At 48.8% G+C, this 23,728-nt stretch overlaps 2 protein-coding genes across 5 annotated transcripts in view; both read left to right on the top strand.

Moving 5' to 3' along the window:
• Nucleotides 1-18,443, top strand: part of HOXA3 (homeobox A3) — a 46,758-nt gene extending 28,315 nt beyond the window's left edge. Inside the window, exons 3-5 of one of the 4 annotated variants that reach the window (XM_075051169.1) lie at nucleotides 1,876-1,957; nucleotides 13,244-13,832; nucleotides 15,291-18,443. In XM_075051169.1, the coding sequence (XP_074907270.1) occupies nucleotides 13,361-13,832; nucleotides 15,291-16,060 (1,242 nt within the window). In that variant the 5' untranslated portion in view covers nucleotides 1,876-1,957; nucleotides 13,244-13,360 and the 3' untranslated portion in view covers nucleotides 16,061-18,443. Of the gene's footprint in view, nucleotides 1-1,875; nucleotides 1,958-4,046; nucleotides 5,140-5,595; nucleotides 5,913-13,243; nucleotides 13,833-15,290 lie in introns of those variants that run through there. The other 3 variants (XM_075051177.1, XM_075051184.1, XM_075051194.1) reach the window with 3 other exon arrangements.
• A 1,862-nt stretch (nucleotides 18,444-20,305) lies between these two features.
• HOXA2 (homeobox A2) lies at nucleotides 20,306-23,684 on the top strand. Its single transcript, XM_075051213.1, has 2 exons — nucleotides 20,306-21,784; nucleotides 22,453-23,684. The coding sequence occupies exons 1-2, from the start codon at nucleotides 21,403-21,405 to the stop codon at nucleotides 23,199-23,201; spliced, it is 1,131 nt and encodes a 376-aa protein (XP_074907314.1). The 5' UTR covers nucleotides 20,306-21,402; the 3' UTR covers nucleotides 23,202-23,684.
• The last annotated feature ends 44 nt before the right edge of the window (nucleotides 23,685-23,728 follow it).

The following is a 23,728-nucleotide window of genomic DNA, read 5'->3' as shown; positions in this document are numbered from 1 at the left end:
TGTGTATTTCTAGCTTGATGACTTTAATTGTTTGTGCTTGCTTTGTCTGCTGAGCATTTGCTTAACAAGTTTAATATTTAGAAATGTTAAATCTTTGTTTTAGCTGCCTTGTGGTCACATTACGGCTTTTGGTGATTAAGTGTTACCGAGGCAAACACATTTGATAATGTTCTAATTCACACTGTGGAAGGCTGGGTGCCACAGTGCAGGAGGACCTGCTTTGTTCAATTTTCCTGGCGTTAATAAATCACCGGCTCCTAATGCAGGGCCAAAAAAGCAATGGAAAGGCAGTGAGCATTGCAAAGGAAAAGTCATGGGCGAATTTCTCTATGACTCATTAGTCTGAACGATTTATGTACGAACTTAAAGTGCCGCAATGAATATTAGAGTCTGAGATAACAACAAATTAAAAAAAAAAAAGTCATAGCGTTTGTAAAGTGCTTTATTGCTACTTAGCAACTCTTTCAAGAAGCAGCATAGCTTAAAGGACTGTGGCAGTGTAAAATATGGTGGCGTGACTTAATAGCTCCAAAATAAATAACAGAAAGTCGCTGGCACCATTTTCAGATACACGCTCCATATTTAACGCGAGTGGGGCAACCCAGTCACGACACGCTTGATCGATGGTTATTGCCGTTTGTAACATGACTATTGATTAGGGATCAAAACCGCTAAGGTATGAGTTTGAGCCTAAAATGCCAGGGGGTTCCCCCAGCGCTGGAGCCGAGTGGAGGGAAAGGTAGAGCTAAGAATAACCCCAGGCAGCAGCGCCCGGGCTCTGCGATTGAAGATTGAACTTTCCATTTTCTTTTGTGTTTGCCAGTAGATTTTAACAGTCAGCGCTCTCAAATTTATGAGACGGCAATAAACAGCTTAGTAGGCTATTATTGCATGATTTTATGTAGGCTGGAGTTCAACACCAAATTTAAAATTATTAGCGTAATTATGGAACTACTAAATTACCAAAGCAAAGTCTCTGCTCGAAAAGTTCTCCCAAGACAGACTTAATATTTCCAAGGTTCAGATGACACCCTTCCGCAAGAACTGTGTTATTTAATTATTAGCATTTACATTTACTGACAATTTTAAGATGCGTTAGATGGCTTTTATTAGCGAGAATGAATACGGGGGGTACATTATTATATCTGACAAATTCATATGTAAACGTGATTCAGTAAGTGGCATGCGAATAATCTGACTATTGTCTTTTTGGATTGTGCAATAGTGTTTATTTTAGGGGAAGAGAAGCCGTCCAGTTGTGGTTTTTTTTTTTCTCCTTTCCCTGCTTCAATGGCTTTCAGTGTGTCAAAAAAAAAATGTTTTGGGCCCGATCCCGCTTCAGTGAGGTCAATTGTTAGTCTCTTATTGCACTAGTGGTGGCAGGATCGGGCCCCGGCTAACCGTTTGAATAAAAGCCCAACCACAATACGCCCCGCATTTAAACTGGAACCCTTTCCGCGTTTTATTCAGCAGAGATGAACACCACGACTTGTGTTTAATGTCTGTTCTTGATTAAATGATCCTAAACAAAGGTTTCCCAGAGGAAAATAAAGCAGACATTCATGTAACAAGAGTTTGGAATGACAATATTTCCAAACACTTGGAGACAGAAGGCATAGCTGTCTACGGGAAAAAAAAAAAAAAAAGAAAGGGGAAAAAAAAACCCAAACCGCACGCTTTTATTTCTCAGCTCCCCGTGCTCTTCACCCGGGTGGGAACCCACGCTCCACGCCGGGAGCCCGCGCCCTCTCCATCCCTGCCCGCCCCACTCCGGGGCTCTCCCAGCGCACCCGGCAACCCGTGTATTGCCTCTGAAGGAGCAAAATACCTCCCCCCGCACTCCCCGGTAAGGCACTGTTTGTCGCTTGTTTACAGGGAGCCCCGAAAAGAAGAAGCCGCTCGGCTGGGGCGGTGGAAGCTGGGAGCGCTTCAGCCCAACTCCGCGCAGCTGGAGGAGGTAAGAGCCGGGGAGCGGCCGGGCTGCCGGCCGCTGCTTTTGCGCCGGTGGCAGCTGTAAGAAAGCCATTTGCCTAGTACCTGCATGCAGAACGAGCCTGCTGGAATGAGATTTTGTTGTTGTTGTTGTGATAAATATTTAACCTAGCTGGAATTTTTTTCTGGAGTGGCTCTATTCATCTTCCGTGGGTAGTGAATGCGCGTGTCTGGGCAGACAAAGAAGTGTACAGGACCTGAGTGATCGCCATCCTTATAAAGGCATTGGGGACAGGAAGGATGCAAAGTCATTTGAAGAGCGAAAGAGGCTGAGAATTTCTTTGTCCATTCTTAGCTCCTTCCCAAATCAAAGGCGTGAGGCGAGGGAGAGCGGGTTGGAGCCGTTTCGGTGTTGAATGGCTTATCGCGGCTTGTCTGTTTGCCTCCTCCTCGAGGAGTTCCCCAGCCAGTCCTGCAAACGTGGAGTGAGTGTGGGGATGGTAGAAAACCTGATTTCTCTCAGAGTGCATGCACCAGAATGGATAGCGGATAAGTTTCGGGTGTTTGTCTGTCCTGGCCTGCTTTGCAGCGGCCGGAGGTCGGTGTTTGTTGGTTCGGAGTTGCGAGAGTCCTTGATGCGCTTGGTCCTTTGGCAGGAGAAACGTAATGCTTTTCGTAGTGACCATTTTCTTATGCCGGCCGCCGAGAGGGGAGGATTACATAGAATTAGCTCAAATTCCTGCCAGATTTACCTGCTTATTTTTGGACGCTGATGTACAATTAGTATATTTTACTACCTTTTAAAAGCGGCCATAAATTACATGACTACAAGGGCTCTTTGTGTTGGCTTAATGGGCTGCTTAAATCTTAACTACAAAAAGGCGCTGCAAATGTCTGTTCACGCTTGTGTTAGGAAATTAAAAGCGAAAATACGGTACGAAGGAACCTTCCTCCGGTGGCCTGTACCCACAGCATTGCGTGCAGAGATACTTGGGATTCCTTAACGGACCCAACACTCGCAGACCCAGCTGACTCTGAGCAGAACTTCTCCCGCAAGGGCACAGCCGATAGCTCTGTTCTTTTTATCTGCTTGGAAATTATCAAAGGCCAACTTTATCAGACGCACAGATGTAGGTAAACAGCTCTGCGTCCCAGCAGATTTCAAATCTTGCAAGGAAGCGAGGAAATAAATACTTATATCGTACGGTGATTCCCATTTCGTCTCCACATGGGAGTGATAAGCTTACCTCTTAACAACTGGCATAAAAGTAAACTTGAAAGACAGTAAAAATTCTAAATCTAATTATATTGAAGGTAACTTTAAATAGCACTAATGCTAAGAGGGGCTATTAATGCCAGAGCTGGCACAAAGGGTCTCTCTTAATGAAGGCACGTTATGAACTCAGATCTGTTTGTTGTTACTGAGCCTGGAATTTCAGCTCAGCTCGAAGCCATGTGTATAAAGCACAGAAAAATCAGTAGCAGACGCACTGATAAATTCCACGTTTTTCTGCTAGAAACCGTGTTTCAGGTCTCCAAATCACCGAGGTAATAAAACACAATGTTGAATGTCCAGGAACAGGAACAAAGCAATATATGGGGTGGCGGGGGAAATCTAGCGTCTGCGACTCGCAAGATCATTTGAATTTGTATTTGAAAACTCGTAATCACGATACTAGAGCAAAGAAAGCTTTCTCCAAAATCGGCAGAAGGGAATAATTTTCAGCTGCGATCCAGGACAGCATAAAGTTAGGCAGACTCCCCCTTCTGCCCTCCCAAAGCACACCCTGTGGAAGGTATTCACACGTCAAGGAGTTACTTTTCTTAGGAATTAATTAGTTTCCCCACTACATACACGAAGTTAATTGTTAAACAGTAGTTTTAGGATTAACTTGACCATTAATACTAATAAAGATGTTCATAGAAACAGGGTTTTGAAGCCAATAGCCATAGCTAGCGTTAAGGCATTTAAGCTGACTTATGATTGTGATTTATTGCTTTTGTAGTTTCTATTTGCTCAGGACTGTAACTTCTAAAGCCATCTTTCTGCTTTTGACGCAAAGCAGTCGATAACTTTTTACAACAGCCCCAAGAAAGACTTGCTCTGCTTTTTTCAACATCTGCTCCATTCCCCATTAATTCCAGTTTCATTGTTGCAGAAGAACTTCTCTTGTCTGTTTCTTTTATGGGATCTAAACGCACCACATTCAAAAGAGCCGTGAATCCATCTCGAGTAAATATCAGCCTCGGTTTACGTTGGGTACGAGGGCTGTGGAGTTACCAGTCCTGCTGATAGTTACAGACTTGGGCATGTCGTGTGTGCCTAAGGATCCCTCGTTTTCAAACGTATAGAGTTTTTATTCCAGTTCTTAGTGAGGGATAATATATGTATACCCTGCTACTAGCTTAGTCACTTCCATATGAAAAATTGCAAATTCTTCCTCTGTTGTAAGGTCACGCCGACTTTGCTGCAAAATCCACTACTATACACTGTTACTGATGGGTTTAAATTCCAGTGGCCCACTTTTACAATCCAAGTGAGAGTATGTAAGGTTTGCCCATAACACTAAACATCACCTTTCAAAAGAAAACTTCCATTCTGTTCTGTGAAGTGCAGGTGAAACAGTAAGAAGGGATACATAGCTAGCTGAAAGTTTTCTTCGAGCTCATGGGAGATGGTGGAAAGATTTAGGCAAGGGTATATACAGCATGATGCGAAATGCTGGAGTCACAGAACTGGACCAGGAACACGTTAAAAGCGTGAATTATCTGATTTTCTTTCACTCCTTCCAGAAAAGTTATGCGAGTTGAGGGTTTCTTTTGTTTGTTTAGCTTATTGTGTCAATAGCACAAGTCAAACAATCTTACAGGGAAGATGGGGTGTGTTCAAACACAGGCGAAGCTGCCTGGCTCGGGGGCCGCATACAACTTTGCTCCTTTTTTTTGTTCTTAATTGTTTTTTCCCCTTTAGGCAGAGAGCTCCCCCTCCCCATTTTTTTTTTTTTCCATCGTTAGAAACCTATAATTTTGTGCATCACTCAAACTAGCTGTATAGGAAATGCGTAAGCACAGGTTTAACAGCAAGGTCCCAAAAGGTTTTGCAAAATTCTGAGCCACGCCAGTGAAGGAAGGTGTATTCTTCATAGTGTGTTACAAGGACAAAAATCAACTAGCCTCTTAGAAGAGACTCTTTTTTGCCTTTGTCAGGTAATTATAGGTCTTTTTAGTTTCTACAGGAGCCCTGATGTAGCGTGTGGGAGTTGAGCAAGCCATGTACAATGGCAGGGTAGAGGGGGCTGGAGGTGGGGGGAAGGCTGGTAATCGTCCCATTTAGAAGGGGGCTGGAAATAATAGTATTAAGATTTGGGCTTTCTTCGGGGGTTGCAGAAGACATGCGACGTGGAGCAGGGTGGCGGGCCTGGGGAGCAAATGCCGCTTAATTAGGCTAAGTATCAAAGTGCAGCGTAATCCCATATTATAAGAATTCCTCTTACCTTCCAATGGGCTTTGTGTAAAGAAATATTGGTGTGGGAGGAAAAAGAATCAAACCAACCCCCCCCCCCCCGCCGCCAGTCATCTGCATCTCTTGGATTCCCCCCCCCCCCCTTTAAAACTCTTCTTTAACATATTGGGTTAAGGCTTTGAAAAGCAAAGGCTTGCGCTAAGAAACCCTGTTCCTTCAGTGATTCCCTATTTCAAATAAAAGGATTTAAGTTGACGTATGACCACGTGAGCACATAATACAGCGCATTATTGTGGCATTTGGAGTGGAGACCCGGTCTGGCTCCGTCTGCGATTACGCTTTTCCAGTTTCTGTTCAGAGCAAGCACTGCTTTCTATTATTTTTTTTTCCTCCTGCCCCCATCACCGTCCCCGCAAGAGCTGGCCATTTCGCTGACAGCTTTCGTTCCTTATGGAAAGGTTATTGTCGAGCCGAGAGGACGAAATGCTTCGTTAGAAAGGATGGATTTTATTTTAAGGTATTTCCGTTGATTGTTCATTTATGTGGTGAGTTATTGCTGTTCGAGGCAAAGGTCAGTAGCAGAGGCTGGAGTGAGTGCGTGTGTGTGCGTGCGGGTGTGTGTGCACCCGGAGCCAGGCTGCTTCCCCCTTTGTTTCAATTTGCTGCGGTAAATATTCAACTCTCCCCTCGCAGCGAGCAAAGCAGGGAGAGTTTGCTGCTTTATTTATTTTTCTCCATAGAGATCCCACACTGCTGTTGATGGCCAGCTGCTTCAGCTCCAGCCCCTCGATTGCCATCTTATCATTATTTATGATCGGCTAGAGATGGGAAGCCTCTTTTATTGCCGCGTTTGGATTTTCCCCCCTTAATTTTATTTTATTATTTTATTTTATTTGTGTGTTTGTGTGTTTATTTATTTACGTATTTGGGGAAGTCGGAGAAAAAGGTGCGGGGGCGGGGGCGGGGGGGGTGCTCCTCGGTCGGGGTCGTGCTCGAGTGTGCGGCGGCGGCGACGGTTGTTGTTTTATGGGTGTTTGTTCGGCCGCTGCCGCTCCGCAAATCGATGACTATGCGATCGTGCTGCCATTTTATTTATGATGCTTTAGTGGTACTTTGTTTACCGCGCGCGGAGGGCTGCATGGGCGCTCAGCTCTGTGGCAAAGCTTCCCCTTTCCGAATGAGCCAAGGGGCTCTTCTTTATTTCTCCGCCGTGAGAAGGAGCTGAACCAAGAGCCAGCCATGGCTTCTAACAATAAATCAGCCTTGGAAATGTGGTGGGGTTTTTTGTCTCTCTCTCTCTGAATGGGGATCTGGGAAGCGAGAATAAAAAGGGGAGGAGTGGAAATTATCTTCCAGGATAACATATACTATTCCTAAATTCATATCCATACCGTCGTTTACATAAATATAGATATGTATGTACGTATAAATATGTAAGTCTTTGCGTATACTTATAAATATGTGTGAATAGCTATATAGAAAGAACGCAGTTTAAATGACGAACGTGAAAGATGACTTAGCTACCCAAGGAGTGCAAAATGCGATATAAAACGACATTTCCCCGGTGTGTCCCGGCCTTGGGAAAGGTCGGAGCGCTGGGGCTCGCTTTCCTCCAGTTCGCTCCGCGCCTTTCGTCTATTCCTGCTGCACCATTTTGTGCCCAGTTACCGGGTGCTTGTAATTACTCATCTTCCAAGAGGTCAGAAAGAGAGGGAGAGGGGAAGAAAAGGGAACGCTGATAAAAACGCCGCTGAAAACAAAACAAAACAAAGGTTGTTTCCACTCGGAGCTATTCGCGGCCGTTCTGCAGAGACCTGCGGGGCAAAGGTGCTGGGGCTGGTTTCTTGCTTTCCTGCTCTTTAAGCCGCTCTCAGAGCAGAACTGACCCAAAGAAATGCTATTTCCCCTTCCCGCCGTACTGAAGCACGTTGGTCCTTTCTTAGACCCGGCGTCTCTCTCTCTTCGGCGAGGGGAGGAGAGCCGTTTCGCTCTCAGCTGGGTGTCTAAAAGCCAAGGTTGGCTTTGCCGTATTTTGAAACGGGCCAAAACGCGCCTCAAAAAAATAAAGTGCAAGCTTTAATTGCAGCTCCATTACTTGGCAGCGTTTCCTCTGATTTATGACCCAGTTCGGATGCATATTGACCCAGTTAAAACACTCATAAATAATACATTCCTGCTCTAGAGCAAAAGACAGCAAGAAGAGTTTGGGAGGAGAGGGGCATTTCGGCGAGTTGTGTAAATAACCTCAGTCTGCTGAGCAAATAGCAAGCAAAGAGTCCGTTGCCTTTCTTTAGTGTTAGAGAATATAAACAGTAATTCAGATTAACCACGGCTTGCTTCGATAGTCCAGTCCTTCCCTAAGGCAGCTAATGTCCCCTCCTAAGTCTCTACCGACTTGGACAGGCACCACTTCCAGAACTGGTCCCCCTCTCCAGCAACTCCCCGCCTTGCTATTTCATCCCTATGAGATCTCCCCAAATCAGCCTTGAATTATGGTGCTGCCTCCTTCCATTTCAGAGCATCCGAGGACAAAGTGCTTTACAGGCATTATTTTATTCGGGAACTAAGAGTAATTCCGTGAAAGAGGGGGGGGAGTCCCGCAGAGTGGGACCCTTCGGGAAGAAAAGGCAGCTCATTTCTGACCCGGGAATGAGCCCCAAACGCTGCCGGTCCCTCCCCGAGATGAGCCCTATCGCTCTCCGCGGAATGGAGCAGAAAGAAAATATTCGGCCTCTGGGGGGGAAAGACAGATAAAAACAGCGGGGATCTGTGCGTTGAGACACTTATCCCGACATCATAAGAGACATTAAAAAAAAATAATCATCTTCTCATGTTTAAAATGACCTCTTTAGGGAGAGAGGGGGCGTGGGGAAACGGCACTAATAGGCGAAATCTCGCAAAATACTCTTTGCAGGCAGTAAGACGAATGGAGGAAACACTTCAGTATTCCTACGACCCACTTCGGTTCTCACGCTTAAAGTCCCTCGCAAATCCCTTCAGTTTTAAAAAGACCCCCTCCCCCCTCCCCGTCCCCGCTCTTAAATACAGACATGTAGTCAGAATATCCCGCTGGAGATAGCTCCAAAGTTTAAACGTGCTCCTAGGAAAAGATCGCCCAGGCTTTCGGCAGGGCTCCCCAAACCGGCAGGCTCCCCGGCGTCCGCAGGTTTCTGCAGTCCCCAGTTCTCTCTCCCTTGCCAAATCCTCCTCTCCAGTCCGAGGGGCTCCGTCGGGGCGCAGCGCTGCCTCTCGCTATTTGGTCGGGCAAGAGGGCGAATGGCAGATCAGCAGTTTCAGAAGAAAGTGTGGGGTTGATTATTGACTAAAAAGACTTTTTTTCTTCCGATGCAACATTCAAGGGATTGTTTGAAGCAAAACGCATACGCGGGATTTTTGCTTCTCCTCTCCTCCTACGCTGCCCGCTTCCCCTTTCATGTGGTGCCTTCTCACTTATGCCATAAGGAGCAAGTGTTTTCTGTTTTAGTGCTCTGTTTACAGCTTTGGTGCATGAAGTCATAAATCTTGCATAGCCATAAATGACAAAAACCATTGGTATGCGTAAGAGGCCACCCTAGCCTTATAGTGCTTTTTATTTCTCGCTCCCCCCTCGCTTTGTTTGTGCTTTAAGATGACGCCGGGCTCCCTCGTGCTTTAAACGGACTAGTTATATTTTTAATGCCTTAATTAATGAAGTAAAGTCAGATTTACACCTAGGCATTATTCGGAACCTCCGCTTAACGCACGGAGCCCATAGTCCAGCTACCGTCTGCCAGAGGGGCAGGGGCTGCAACTTTATTTAAGTTCTCGTTTGCACGGTCGCTGCCGTGTTTCTGTTGCAGGGAAAGGGGGGGACACACACCCCCACCCCAAAACCCGGGGCGCTGGAGAAAAAAGCGAGCACCTTCCCCAGCGCTGCCGAAGAGCGGGAGGCGAAGGCGGGCTGTGCGGGCCCCCGTCCACGCGGGACTGCCGCCCACCCGTCCCCACGGGGGGCGGCGGGCACCCCGACCCGCCTGTGTAGCACATGTGTGTGTGTGAGCGAGAGCCTCTGTGCCCGTCCCGGGCGCTGGGGGTATTTGGGGGCCGGCGGGGGTGTCTGTGTGTACATCTGTGTGTGTGTGTGCGCTCACGCATGCATGAGTTAATAATTAGTAACTCTAATGATTTCCAGCGTGGCTCTGAAAGCATTGCCCAGAGCGGGGACCCTGGTGGGCTTCGCCTGGCTCTCCGGACCCAGCCCCGGCTCTCCGGGCTTTGCTCCCCTCGCCGGGACTCAGCCGGGGCTTTGCGGGGCTCCCGGCGGCGGGGAGCGGCAGAGGGGCTATTCCGCAGCCGCCCCCCAAGCCCACCGGTAAGAGGGACAAACACAAGTCCCCCCAGCAGCACCCCCGGAGGCTGGTGAGAGCGACCCTTTGTGAGCGCCGTTTGTCTTCATTAGCATAATTTTCCTGGACTTTGGTGACGCCCGGGTGCGGGGGGGGGGCCGCACTCCTTCACTGCCGCGCTCCTCCGCTCCCTCCCCAGCCCCCACCCTGCCCCAGGCTTCCCCAGGCGGCCGCCTTTCTTTCTTCCTTCCTTTTTTTTTTTCGTTTTTCCTTATTCCCCCCCCCTCCACTCCCCCCAACCCCCTTTCTCTTCTCCTCTCTCTCCTTCCCTTCCCTTCCCAGAGCAGCCCTGGGAAACATCCCCGTCCTCCGTGCCCCGCGCAGGGCGAGCCTGGCACGCCGGGGACGGTCTCGGGACAGGGTGGGCAGCCTGAAGCGGGAGGGGACCGGGGGAGGCGGGTGTCCGGAGCTACCGTCCCCATCCCGTGCGGGGCAGGGCTCGCCCCTCCCGGCCGGGGGGTGCCGGGTGCGGAGGAGCTGAGCCGGTGCCCACCCCGCGGCCGCAGGGACCGGGCTGGGCCAGACAGCCCCGCTCCCTGGGTTGTGTCGCCTCCAAAAAAAAAAAAAAAAAAGAGAGAGAGAGAGAGAGCATGCTGGCTTCCGCCTCAGTCGTCAGAAGTTAAGGTAAGCAGGCCACAAATACGCTGCTATCAGTCGTGAATGGCGGAGTTTATGTCCCAGTGATTTATGACCGTAGACTTAAATGTCGGTTCAAGAAGAGTTCACAAGCTGGGGCTTCCTTCCAGGCAGTGACTGATACCCTTACACTTCGTGTTCAGGCAGCTCTCTCTCCTCTCTCCCCCCCCCCCCCCCCTTCTCTCAACTTTGTCTTTATCTTTCAGGAAATCTTTCAGGGGGGCTGCCTGGTTTTTCGTCCTAGAGTCAGAGTTTGGGGCTCGGCGGGGCAAAGATCTGGCGTGCTTGGGAAGGAGGGAGGTGGAGGGAAGGAGAGGGTAGGGGGGAGCTGAAGTGGGGAGTGGGGGAAACGGGGGGGACTAGCATCCCCCAAGCAGCTTTCATTTGCTGTATCCGGGCTGTCTGGGTGGGGGGCGAGAAGTTGGTAAAGGGCAGAGAGGTGTATTGCGCAAATGGAGATGGAGCCGATGAAATGGGCGCTGGAAAAATGGGGGGCCCATCCGTGTTTGTGAGACCTGGCCTTTTGTCTCCGAGGGGGAGAGGAGAGCTCTTCCCATCCCAGGCGCCGGCTGGGGTCGCAAACTTTCTCCCCCCCTCTCTCGTTAGGGAGCTGTTATTATCGTGATCGTTGTCGCTCTTAATCCCGCTATTCCCGCTTTCGCCAGGAATGGCCCGGCGCTCCTCAGGTTACCCCCGCGCCTCTATAACTTTGTAGGAAGTGATTAACTTGGCGAAGCCAAAGGCGGGAGCTGATTTTTTTTTTTTTCCCCTTCCCTTGCTGGCAGGCGGCCGAAGCTTAAATAATATTTTGCCTTCCGACTAAAGTTGCCTATTGTCTGCGGGCAGGCGGCTGCGGGAGCAGCGCCCTCCGCATCCCCGCTCGGCGCTGCCCGCCCTGCCTGCGCCAGCAAACTTCCCAGCGGCCAGGGGAAGGCGAAATATTTGATGTTGCGATCATGAAAGGCGGGTGCCTTTGTAAAATTACCGCTGGCTCATTATTTCCTTTTTCTCCTCTGGTAGTGGTGTCTATATTCTCTCTTTCAAAGGAATTGAGAAAAATCACACCAGGCCTCGATAGCATCAGGAAGGAGAGGCGAGGAGCTGGAAACTCTGTGCGCGCCTCAGATCTCCATCGGCTTATTAGCTTAATAACATCCAAAAGAGCTTGATTAGTGCAATAACAGGGTAGCCGCCCTGCTGTAGGTGTGTTACCTTCATTTTGTTAGGATCTAACAAAGGGAATACTGTTTTCTAAGAACTTGTATAACTTGAAAGGCGTAGAATGAGCTCGTTTGGTGCATGTGTTGTGTAAGGCTTTTCGCCCCTAAGCATTTGTCCTCGTTAGATGTTTGGGGGGAAAATAGCCAGCTGCTTAAGTACAGGGAAAGTGGCAAAAGAAACGAGAGCTCTTCTGATCCAAAAAGACGTGGTTGTTTGTCAGCAAGGGGGTAGGGGGACGATGAGGAACACGCTTTAATTTCTGAGAACAATGTGAATGCGTGTGGAAAGAGCTCCCAGATCAGAGATCACGCACAGGTCTCCTCTTGTTAATGCGGGCAATTCCTTAACTGGTTATTTTTGGGCAGGTGACCAGTAGACTTTAATCTGGGGCGGGGGGGGGGGGAATCCCAGAAAGAAAGAAGGATGGGGGACAAAAAGGCGGAGGGGAGAAAGGGATTCGCCCAGGCAGGAGAAACATTCTCTGGGTTTGTGTCCACCCTCTCCCCAGCCAAGTGACCCTCATACATCAAATTACATAGCAGTTTCCAAGACAGAACCTATTATCGCTAAGTTGGAAGGAAAGTTCAAGCCGTGGTCATGGAGATGAACGCTGGTTTTTCAGGTTGCTGGTGTGTTTTTTTCCCCCAATCCATCATGTTTTAACAGGTAGGATCTGGCTGATTCCACGAAAAGTTAGTGTCTTGAAAATAACTGCTGGAAAAACCAAACCAACAACGGCCAGGGCGCCCAGCTTGCCCCTCCTGGTCTCGCTGACGGGGTTTCACGCGGCGCCGGGGGCAGCTGAGGCTCCAGACCCACTCGCGGGTGGGAGGCGGGTGCGTGGGCTGCGTGGTGCGGCCCCAGCCCCGCTCCGGGGGCCGAGCGGGAGCCGCGGTGGGCGGCGGCCAGGGCTCGCCCGGGCAGAAACGGCTGCTGCCGGGGTGGGTGACCGGGGCGGCTGGGGGTGGTGTGCGAGCACGGAGGGGAGAAGGCGCTGGCTTTGTTTATTTTCCTATCGAGCATTTCATAGACAAGCCAAAATCCGTCACTGGGGATCGGGGTGTGTAAATATCCCTGGCTAGGAAACCTTTCCACCCCGCTCCTGCCCCCTGCCACATGTAGGCAGGAACAATCTCGTGTATTTCTTTGAAGTTGTATGGAGAGCTGTAACCTGGAGAGAAAATCTAAAAATAAAACAACGCCGGTTACAGGAGAGGGTTTGATCCTAGAGCTGGAATGAAGGAACAGCCCAGCCCCTTCGCATTACTGATTCCTCGATCACCCTTATCTCAGAGACTGGTATTAAAACAGCGTCTCGGTGATAAACGATCAACCCCCTCGCCATGTGGTGCCCTGCTCTGTTTCTTAAGAAGAAAGAAAGAAAAAACCCTAGAAAGCCCCTATCCCGGTGCAGCAAAGCACATATTTGTAGCTGCCAGTAAATCCAGGCAGCTTTTATATCGAAATGCTCTGTGCCTGAGGCCAAGTCATGCTGCTAAATATTGCTGACCACTTTTTCTTTTATGGCTTTCATGTCACTTAGCTATTGAAAGTAAGATGGATTTGTACCATTTCTTCACCCTGCTCTGCTCTCCCCACACCCCAGGTCTGCCCGGAGAGGCCATTGGAGGAAGAGCGCCACGTGACAGAGGGGTGCCAATGTTATTCTCCAAGGGTGTCAAGACCCTGTCAGTTTGCGAAATAAATATTGGGAAACAACGAAATGCAAAAAGCGACCTACTACGACAGCTCTGCAATCTATGGTGCCTACCCCTACCAAGGAGCAAATGGTTTCACTTATAATGCGAGTCAGCAGCAATATCCTCCATCTTCATCACTTGTGGAAACTGAGTACCACCGCCCCGCGTGCTCCCTCCAGTCCCCCAGCAGCTCCGTGTCCCACCACAAAGCCAATGACATCAGTGAGAGTTGCATGAGGACCCTCCCCAGCCAGCCTCTCCAGCCCCCCGGCCTCGCTGACCCGCAGGCCCCGCCACAGCCGCCTCCAGCCCAGCAGGCACAACCTCCACCTCCGTCCTCCGCCTCACCATCTCAAAATGCCAGCAGCAACCCTGCCCCGGCCAACCCCACCAAAAGCCCGGCTCTTAACTCGCCCACCATGTCCAAACAGATATTCCCGTGGATGAAAGAATCTCGGCAAAACACAAAGCAGAAAAACAGCAGTTCCAGTTCAGGTATGAAACATGCTCCCCTCTCTCCCTGGGTACCCCTGGGCTGGCCACGCGTCCGGTGGGGACGAGGGCAGCCTTGCCCACCTTTGCTTCAGGGAGGGGAGGAAGGGGGCTTTTTTTCCTCTCCCAGCTGACCCCCTTGAGCTATTGGAAAGGGGTTGCCACCACTTGCAAGGGGAGCTCAGTGAACAAACCACCCTCTGCAGAACTTTCTCAGCTTTGCAGGATGGGTCTGAAGTGATTTTGTTTCCTAGTGGCTAAACCACTCATGCCCTCCTGCATCTGTCACATTTCCTAGGTAATCCCCCCTCCAGTAAATCATGTCAGTGCGGAGCAGCCCAGGCCTTAAGCCAGAAGCCTGTCCCGAGTACTTTGTTGGCACAGTGCTGTTAGATTAATAAGACAGTGACCTATCTCTGCTGAAGTGTAACAGGAATAAAATAGCTCATAATCACGTGCAGGCAGGATCAATGCCCTGCATGCAGTCAGAACCTCTTTCTATTTTAACAAGCTGATTGGCAAAGTTACAAGCCCAGTAAACAAAAATCATTCTGGAGTGCCATAAACTTCAGCCCATAAAATATTATTTGGGGGATGGAAGTGTATATTAACGCTTTTACTACTTGAGGAAACTTGAGTCGATAACACCAGTGCTAGCTCCAGTGCCCAGGATTTGGGCTTATATTAACCTCTTCCTCTTTTTCTTTTAAATGTGCCTTGGAAATAGAGTCCAAAACTTTAGCAAATGTCTTCACCGGTCTGCTTTTTAAAGCACTGGTAACATTGCTGTTTACAGTCTCCCATAACGTGTATTTGTTTTATTAAAAAGCAGTAACATTTAAATGTGTCTGTATGCCTATATGCAAGCCTAGCCACCGTATGTTCTTATGTATATTATACTTCCCAATCACTACCGTATGTTTGTCCTATATGCTAGACGTGACAGAAACACTATACTGTCAATTCTATGCTTATATGTTATAATATTTTATTGTAGATACCTAACTTCCAGGCATCTCTAGCTGATGTGTATATATCAGGGTTTTCAGAAAAAGAGGGCTGCGGGTCTCTACAGCAATGGAGAACTGCTAGCTCTTGAAGACCCTGATCCCACTACGGTTAGCAGAGCCATAGGTTCACTTTCAGAGTTTCTAAACCACACCGTGTTTCCCTGAATGTTTCTTCCTTCTTTATGCAAAGCTCAAGATATGTTGTATGCGGTCATTCTTAAAGGAAGCAAGTGTAGTCCTATAGTGATGCTAATGAGGTGAAGGAAGTCTATTGAGGCTTGTAGCTTGGCACGGCTGAGCTCATGCCAGGGGCAAGTACTCGTTGCACATGTGGGCATCCATCTCCGTCCAAGAGCTGGAGTCTCCAGGTGCTGGTGTTGTTGGCCCGTTGTCTCTGGTTGCCGTGTCTGGGTTCGCCATGCTGATTGTGTTCTTTGTGTGATTTACATAGGTGAGAGTTGTGCTGGTGATAAAAGCCCTCCAGGGCAAGCCTCCTCTAAGCGAGCCCGTACAGCTTACACAAGTGCCCAGCTGGTAGAACTGGAAAAGGAGTTCCACTTCAATAGGTACCTTTGCAGGCCACGAAGGGTAGAGATGGCTAATTTGCTCAATCTTACAGAAAGACAGATCAAAATCTGGTTTCAGAACCGCAGAATGAAATACAAAAAGGATCAAAAGGGCAAGGGCATGATGACCTCTTCAGGAGGACAGTCCCCAAGCAGAAGCCCTGTCCCTCCAGCTGCTGGGGGATATCTAAACTCTATGCATTCTTTAGTAAACAGTGTCCCCTACGAGCCCCAGTCGCCTCCGCCTTTTAACAAGCCTCATCAAAACACCTATGGCATCCCTGCATCGTATACCGCTCCTCTTAATAATTGCCCACCTCCTCAAAAGAGATACACGGGGACGGCAGCTGTGACACCTGAATACGATACTCATCCTCTTCAAGGCAACGGTTATGGGAATCCACATATACAGGGAAGCCCCGTCTATGTAGGGGGCAACTATGTGGAGACCATGACCAATTCCGGGCCTTCCATCTTTGGTCTAACTCATCTCCCTCATCCTCCCTCTGCCAACATGGACTACAGCGGGGCTGGGCCAATGGCCAACAATCACCACCATGGACCTTGCGATCCGCACCCAACATACACAGACCTTACCGCTCACCATCCTTCTCAGGGAAGAATTCAGGAAGCGCCCAAACTCACCCATCTGTAAGAGACAGGAGTCACTAAGTGGAACACCAAGCCCCCAGCTTTTGGAAAGTACTCAACCCTTCCCTTCTCTCTTTCCTCCCCCCATCATGTGCCCCTCCCCTCCCCTTCTCGTTTCTTTTGTTTGTTTTGGTTTGTTTTGTTTCCTTTGGTAAAAGCGTTTTCTAGTTTATGTGACGTAGCAATATTTGTTGCTTGAATTGCTCTATAGTTTCACTAGTGGATATTTATCTTCTTGAACTGTAGCCTTGTGTCTCACTTTGGGAGTATGCAGAGGCTTTATACTTTACCTTCTACACTTTTATCAAAACAGGGTATATGAACAAATTTTCTATAAAAGGAATTCTTAAATGTGAATTTGTTCGTACATGATTGATCCCACGGGGAAGCAATTTTTTTTATTGCACTTCTTTTAAATAGCGAGAAAGACATCAAAAGCGCTTGGACAGGGACTCCCTGGACAATTATTAATACGTGTAAGTCTTTCAATGTGTGTATGCTGGTGAACATTCAGATTAATTTATATTTTTTTTTGCAAACATTGAATAATCTAAGTGTTTAAAATTTTATTTATCCCCATTTGTTCATATTTATATATATATAAAAAATCTGTACCCTGAATATTCAGGAAGTATTTACCTGGCCATATGTTAGATGGCATATCGGCACGCATAGGAGATATCATTTGAAAGGAAACTATAACTCCTTTTATTAAAAATGGTGATAACGATGATGATGACGATGCAATAAAATCTGGGAAAAAGATCACGGTTTGAATACTTTATGCTTGTAACATCCAGCTAGGCAGAAAGTGTGTGAAGCTGAAAAGGCTAGATTTGTTTTGAAAGTTATACATTCCTTGCTGCTCACGTTCTGAAAAAAAAAAAAAATAAAGTTTTTATTCTGAATAATAAAGAGTTAAGAACATGTTCTTCACAGCGCAAGGGAAAGGAGAGCCCTTCATGACGTGGGGAGTTGGGAAACTCATCTGTAAACTCACACGAGGATCCACTCGCCCACCCGAGGGCCTCGCGACGCCTTTTCAGCGTTTCATAGGCAGGGAGAGGGATTTTTCACTTTTTTCTTTTTTTTTTTTTTTCTTTTCCCCCAGCGGGGTTTTAGGGCCCTCGGCGGCTGCGGCCGCCTCCTCCCGCGCCCGCTGCGCGGTGCCCGCCCGGCGCCGACGGCAGGCGGGCGCGGATCGCCCCCTCCCCGCCCCGGGGGTCCGCTGGGGGACCGGCCGCGGAGCAGCGCGGGGAGGGTCCCCTGCCTCCCGGGCAGGCCAGCCGGGTGTGTGTGGGGGGGAGTGTGTGTACGAGTGTGTGTGCGTGGAGCACATGGGAGCAGAGCTCAGGATAAAGGCACGCGTGGGCGTGGAGGGGCCGCCTCGTCCCCGGGCTCGCCCGCTGGGCAAGCGGGGGAGAGCCGGGCGGCGGAGCCCCGCCGGCCCTTGGGAGCAAGGCTGGTAGAGCGGGTCCCCGGCCAAACCCCAAGGCGGCTGGGGGGTGGATGCCGAGTACTGCTGCCTCTGGACACGGCTCCTTCCACCCGCCACCCCCGCCGCCGATTTTTGCCTTCAAGAAGTGGATTTTATTTTTTTTTTATTATTATTTTTATTTTATTTTATTTTGCTGTTGTTCCATTTTTGCTGAGCCGCCTTCCCTCCCCACTGCAGCCCGAAGCTGTGGGGGAGGGGAGCCGTGTGTTCCTCTCTTCCCGCGGGGGTGTGGATGTGTGTGCGTGTGTGCGCGTGTGTGTGTGTGTGTGTGTTTGTTGTGGGGGGGGCACACCGTACTGAGAAGGGTGACTGTCCCGGCCCCAAACGGGCACTCGCGGGGGTCTCCAGTCCGAATAGGCTCGAGGTGGAAGGCAGAAACCCACAAGCGTGTGCTTAAATCCGATTTTTTTTCCTTTCAGGCGAAATGTCCGTAATTTTTAGATTGAAATTTGAAAGATAAATCAAAATGGACCTTAATAGACTGGGTAAAATATACCCCTGCACGTTTATAAAGACATATTCCTATGCTGTGTAGATCATAACGCACGCTGTTCACCATCTGTATCTTTTAGAGCACAAAAAAAAAAATGTCGCCATTTTGGTCTCATGCTGAAATATTATTAATCTTTGGGCTTTATCTTGTTCCCAGAACCATCCTTGCCTGATGCTGAAACATTGTCATGCATCCATGAATCTATATAGAGCTTTTCTGCATAAATAGATAAAGCATGCTCAGTCAAAGAAAGGGATTGCAAATATATTTACACCGTGCTATTTATTGTATATATAGATATGTACCCGTGGAAGGAAATGTTATGTAGTCTGATATTTTTCATTGAAACCTGATTATTACCCAATACGGACCAACGACTGATTATTGTTTTGTAGGCGAAGGAAGCATTTTTGCAACATTGCAAGACATTGCTCGTTTCAAATGAGCGCCCATATAAAATTCAAGCCAGCCCCCCACCCCTCGGAGCAGTTAGGTTAGATACAACAAAAGGTAACGGTACAGTCGGTGGTTCTTACTGCGTGGCTCCTTTAGCACCACGAATTACATTTAGGAAAATGTTCAAAGAGAAGGAATTTGGCGTTTCACCCCCCTCCCACTCCGAAGAAAGAAAAATACAGGCGATTTTGCCCCCTTCTTTCCAGAAACCGTACTCAACCCCTTCTTAGGAGCCTGTAGGTTGCAAATAAGAATTTGTATTTTTGCATTTAAGATTCGCCCTATTAAAAGTTCCCCCCTGGAAGCAGAAGTAATTGATTTGCCCAAGAATTTCGCGTCCTCTCTCCAAAGGTTTTGTTCCAGGTGGTTTTTGTATTAGACTGACCACAAGAAACAAATGTGCAGAATAGAGACACCCACACAGGTTTTACTCACAAAGCCTGGTTAAAGTCCAAACCTCTCTCTTTATTATTTGTCATCCTGCTGTTAATCCCAATATTTTCCAGAGAGGAAAAAAAAAAAATTGAAGAAAAGAAAAAGAAAAGCCCGACCCCAAGGTAGGCACTGAGAAGCAAAATAAAAACGGAGTTTTCCCACAAGCAGCCCAGTCCTCTGCCAGCATATTTTAAAAGCAGTTTTTTCCTTGTTTACTTGCGTTTCTTGCTCTGCCTCTTTTCTCGGCCACATTTGATCTTGGAAAGAGCAAGAAGCTTTAAATGTGTTCTTAAGGGCCAGTAGCTGTCAAACCTTTTGGCGGCCAAGATTGATCGCGCGCAGACACCACCAGAGCTTTGTTTGGACTAAAAGCAAGAAAATTAAACCCCTTGCATTTTCCAACAGCATCGATATTTGTAAGGCATCCCTTTTGAGGGATTAAATGACAAGTCCCGTTCTATATTTTATTTAAACAAGCAACCACCAAAAAGCCCATTTAAAGCCTCCCGGCCCCTCCCCTCCCCCTCTCTCCAATGCCTTCGCAGATATGCTACATCTTGTGGGTGCATTAACTTAAAACCGATTTTTTAAATGCACTTCGTGCAGTCTGGATGCAGACTGATCCGCTGAGTGTTTGGGGTCTTGTTTTCTCTCCCCCCCCCGCCCCCTTCTTTTTCTTCTTCTTCTTCTTTTTCTTTTTTTTTTTAATTACGAAGACGCTTGCCGACCTCTTTTTGGCAACTCCGAAAATAAAGCGAGAGGGCACCGCATCGCGCTGGCGCTGGTCCCTGGCTCCTGGAGGACGCGGAGAGCGGCTCGGAAGCGCCTTTCCCCCCCGGCCCCCCGGCGCACCCCACCCCGCCGGGCACCCCGGGCTCCGCGGGAAGGCAAGCCCCGTCCGGGCTGCCCGGGGCGGCTGCGACCATAGGATTCATCAGGCTGGTGACTGAGGCCATCATTGTCATCGCTCTCCCTCTTGCCTCAGCCTGGTTGGAAAATTGTGCCCAAAGCATCCAAATTCGGGACTTGCCTCGACCTAGCAGAGGCGACTGGAGGCGGCGGCGGCGAGAGCCAAGCGTCGGAGGCGAGTGCCGTCTCTCAAGTCATAAGCCCGCAGCATTTTCGCTCTGCCTGGCCCCGTGAAAACAAACCCGCTACCAGCCCATATATTTCCTGGTAATCGAAAATACTCACCAGACCCAGCCTACTACGGTTATTAAGCAAATTATGCCAGCAGACGGGAGTATCGTTTGCAAGCTAAGGCACAGGATTTGGGTTTTTTTTTAAAGAGGCAACAGCCAGACGCGTTTGCAGCCTCGCGATTTGGCTCGCCCAGAGAGGTACTCCTAGGGTTATGTTTTACGGTCCAATCCCGGGAAGCCAACTGGAGAGGGAAGTCGTGAAGCACAAGGGCTGCTGCCTATGTGACTCTTCCCCTAGAAGCAAGGTTGCTGAGGAAGATCCTGTTAAACAATGGCTCGGCACCGGCGGCCAATTGTTCTCCGTACTGTACACCCGATAGCTGTACACCAAAAAAAAAAAAAAAAAAAAAAAAAAAAAAAAAAAAAAGAGAGAGAGAAAAAAAAGGAAATAAGAAAAGAAAAAAAGAAACAAACAAGAAAAAAAAAGGGGAAAGAAAAAGGAGCCCATCGAGGCTGAGTCGGGAAGGAGAAAGTAGTTTTGGAGGAAGTGCTATTCCCTAGGAAAAAATCAAGACCCTCTGCTTCAGACTCCTGCCTGGGTGCAACTTCTTATGCGGGGGCCTGGCGGTGTCAAAACTTTGAAGATTAATGGATTACTTTGTTAATGACTCAAGGCGTCAGATTGAGGTGCTTAAATGATTTGTGAGGTGCAAAGCGTTTTCCTGACAGTCCCAAACAATGAGAGGAGAGTGTGCGGGTGGAGGCGAGGGAGGCAGCAGGCTGCAGGACAAGCAGCCACACACACACACACTCACACACTCTCGCACGCACACACACACACACACACACACTCGCAGCCTCTCACACAAACATATCCACGCACACGCACCCTCCTCCCCCACCGCCGATCATTTCAGATTAGGACGCCAAGGGGATAGATACTCGAGATATCATTTCCCTCTTTAAAAAAAGTGTAAATAAAGCCTTTCTGGCCCCCAATGAGGCGTTCCTTCCCGACTTTTTTGGATCAATCAAACAGACAGTGGCTTCTTTTGATTAAAGCCCAAATTGTCATTGGGCAGAGGCAATCATGTGACAGCCAATTCGGTCCAATTTCAACCTTGTCTCCATGAATTCAATAGTTTAATAGTAGCACGGTCCCCATACGGCTGTAATCAGTGAATTAGAAAAAAAACACCCCACCAGCGATCTTCTATGCTATATTTTTTTCTCCTCTCTCGCCTTTTTCCTGGGCCTTCCCCCCCCCGAGCCCCCTGAATCCGAGGGAACTTTTTCTCCGCGGGGGCTGCCAGTTGAAGGCCATGAATTTCGCATTTGAGCGAGAGATCGGTTTTATCAATAGCCAGCCATCGCTTGCTGAGTGCCTGACATCTTTTCCCCCTGTCGGTGATACATTTCAAAGTTCATCAATCAAGAACTCGACGCTTTCACACTCGACACTGATTCCTCCTCCTTTCGAGCAGACCATCCCCAGCCTGAACCCCGGCAGCCACCCTCGCCATAGCGGCGGCGGTCGCCCCAAGGCGAGCCCCCGCGGCCGCAGCGGCAGCCCGGGCCCCGCCGGCGCCCCGCCGCCCCCGGAGTACCCCTGGATGAAAGAGAAAAAGGCGTCCAAGCGATCCGCGCTGCCGCCCGCCTCGGCCTCCGCCTCAGCCGCTGGACCTGCCTGCCTCAGCCACAAAGGTCAGTCCAAAGATTTGCCGCCGGCCCCGCTTTTTTTGGCTCCCCGCATCCCCCCGGCTTCGCGGGGGGACGAGGCGGAGGGGCGGGCGGGCGGGGAGGACGGAGCTGGCCGGGCTCTCTGGAAACCCAAACTTTCCCCGAACTTGCTTAATGCGGGATGATTTATTTGAGTTGGAGCTGACCTCTCTTGTCTCGCCGTCCTAGAGTTAGGATATTTGACAGTAATGAAGAGTGATAGATTGCTCCCGCTCAGCTAAGCAGCTGATGCATTAATTATAAATTGCGGTATGGCTAATATAAAGTTTGCTCTGGTGTGGGGAGGTTGGGGAGCTGGAGGCGCTAATTTTGCGAAGGTGGCCGAGGGGCACGCAGCACCGGGCGCTCAGCAGTGCAACACAATGGGTTTACTGCATCCAAAGGCGGCCATTTTGTTGCAGTTGCTATTTTATGCTATATGGACATATAGATATAGACACATATGTGCAGAGAGAGCACTGCCCCCCCCCCCGGGATGCGATGTGCTCGGGTGCTGAAATTCAATCCGTGCATTTATCTGTTTTGTGTGTGCGTGCATGTGTTTTTGCTTTCGCTCTTCTGGCGGTGGTGCTTTGGGGTGCGTGTGCGTGTGGTGGTGGTGTTTTTCTTTTTCTTTTTTTCTTTTTTAACAGACCCCCTTGAAATCCCCGATAGCGGTAGCGGTGGATCTAGGCGGCTGAGGACGGCTTACACAAACACCCAGCTTCTGGAGCTAGAGAAAGAATTTCATTTCAACAAGTATCTCTGTAGACCAAGGAGGGTTGAGATTGCAGCCTTGCTGGATCTGACTGAGAGACAAGTCAAAGTCTGGTTCCAGAACAGAAGGATGAAGCACAAGAGACAGACCCAGTGCAAGGAGAACCAAAACAGCGAGGGGAAATTTAAGAGCCTAGAGGACCCCGAGAAAGCGGCGGAGGAGGAGGAGGAGGAGGAGAAATCCCTCTTCGAGCAAGCCCTCAGCAACGTCTCCGGCGCTCTCTTGGAGCGGGAAGGCTACGCTTTCCAGCAGAATGCCCTCTCCCAGCAGCAGGCGCAGAATGTGCACAATGGCGAGTCCCAAACTTTCCCTGTTTCGCCTTTAACGAGCAATGAGAAAAATCTAAAACATTTTCAACATCAGTCACCCACTGTTCAAAACTGCCTCTCAACAATGGCCCAGAACTGTGCAGCTGGCCTGAACAATGACAGTCCTGAGGCCCTAGATGTCCCTTCTTTACAGGACTTTAACGTTTTCTCCACAGATTCCTGCCTACAGCTTTCAGATGCAGTTTCCCCCAGTTTGCCAGGATCTCTGGACAGTCCCGTAGATATTTCTGCTGACAGTTTTGACTTTTTTACAGACACACTCACTACAATTGACTTGCAGCATCTGAATTACTGAGAAATTAAAGACGTCCTCCCCAAGGGTCCTGCTTTCTCCTCCTTATTCTTCTTCTTTGTTTTTCCCGTGAATTAATTTTATTCTCCCCCCCCCCCCGCCCTTTTCCGGTCAGTATTTTCTGTTTATTCCCTCCCTCTGCTGTGCCATTTTGCCGTTTCTTACGAAGTTTTAGTTGTGTTCAATTTTAATCTAGCCACATTCTAGGTCCTTCTATGAAAGCAATATATGAGGTCTGTAAGAAAGTGATCATATAGGAATTGTATCTTCACTTTCTTTTTATTTTTGTATTGCATTAGGATGCGTTGTCATAAGTATTTTTGGTAGAATAAATTCTTGTTTGCTACAAGGAGCTTTCTCTTTTTTCTTTCTCTTTCTCCCTCTCCCTCTCTCTCTCCTTTCAAGACTGATAACATGACGGGTATTTCTCCCTCTCCCTTCTACTTTTAATTTACTAATAATCCAAATCCAACATTCTGACTACAAGCTCTCCCCTTTTGGCAATTTAGGACATTTATTAGAGAGGAAAA

The sequence above is a fragment of the Buteo buteo genome, chromosome 2 (genome assembly GCF_964188355.1).
Source record: "Buteo buteo chromosome 2, bButBut1.hap1.1, whole genome shotgun sequence".
In the NCBI taxonomy this organism is placed as follows: Eukaryota; Metazoa; Chordata; class Aves; order Accipitriformes; family Accipitridae; genus Buteo; species Buteo buteo.
Note: the sequence above shows the minus strand (reverse complement) of the source record. Positions and strands in the feature narration are given on the sequence as shown.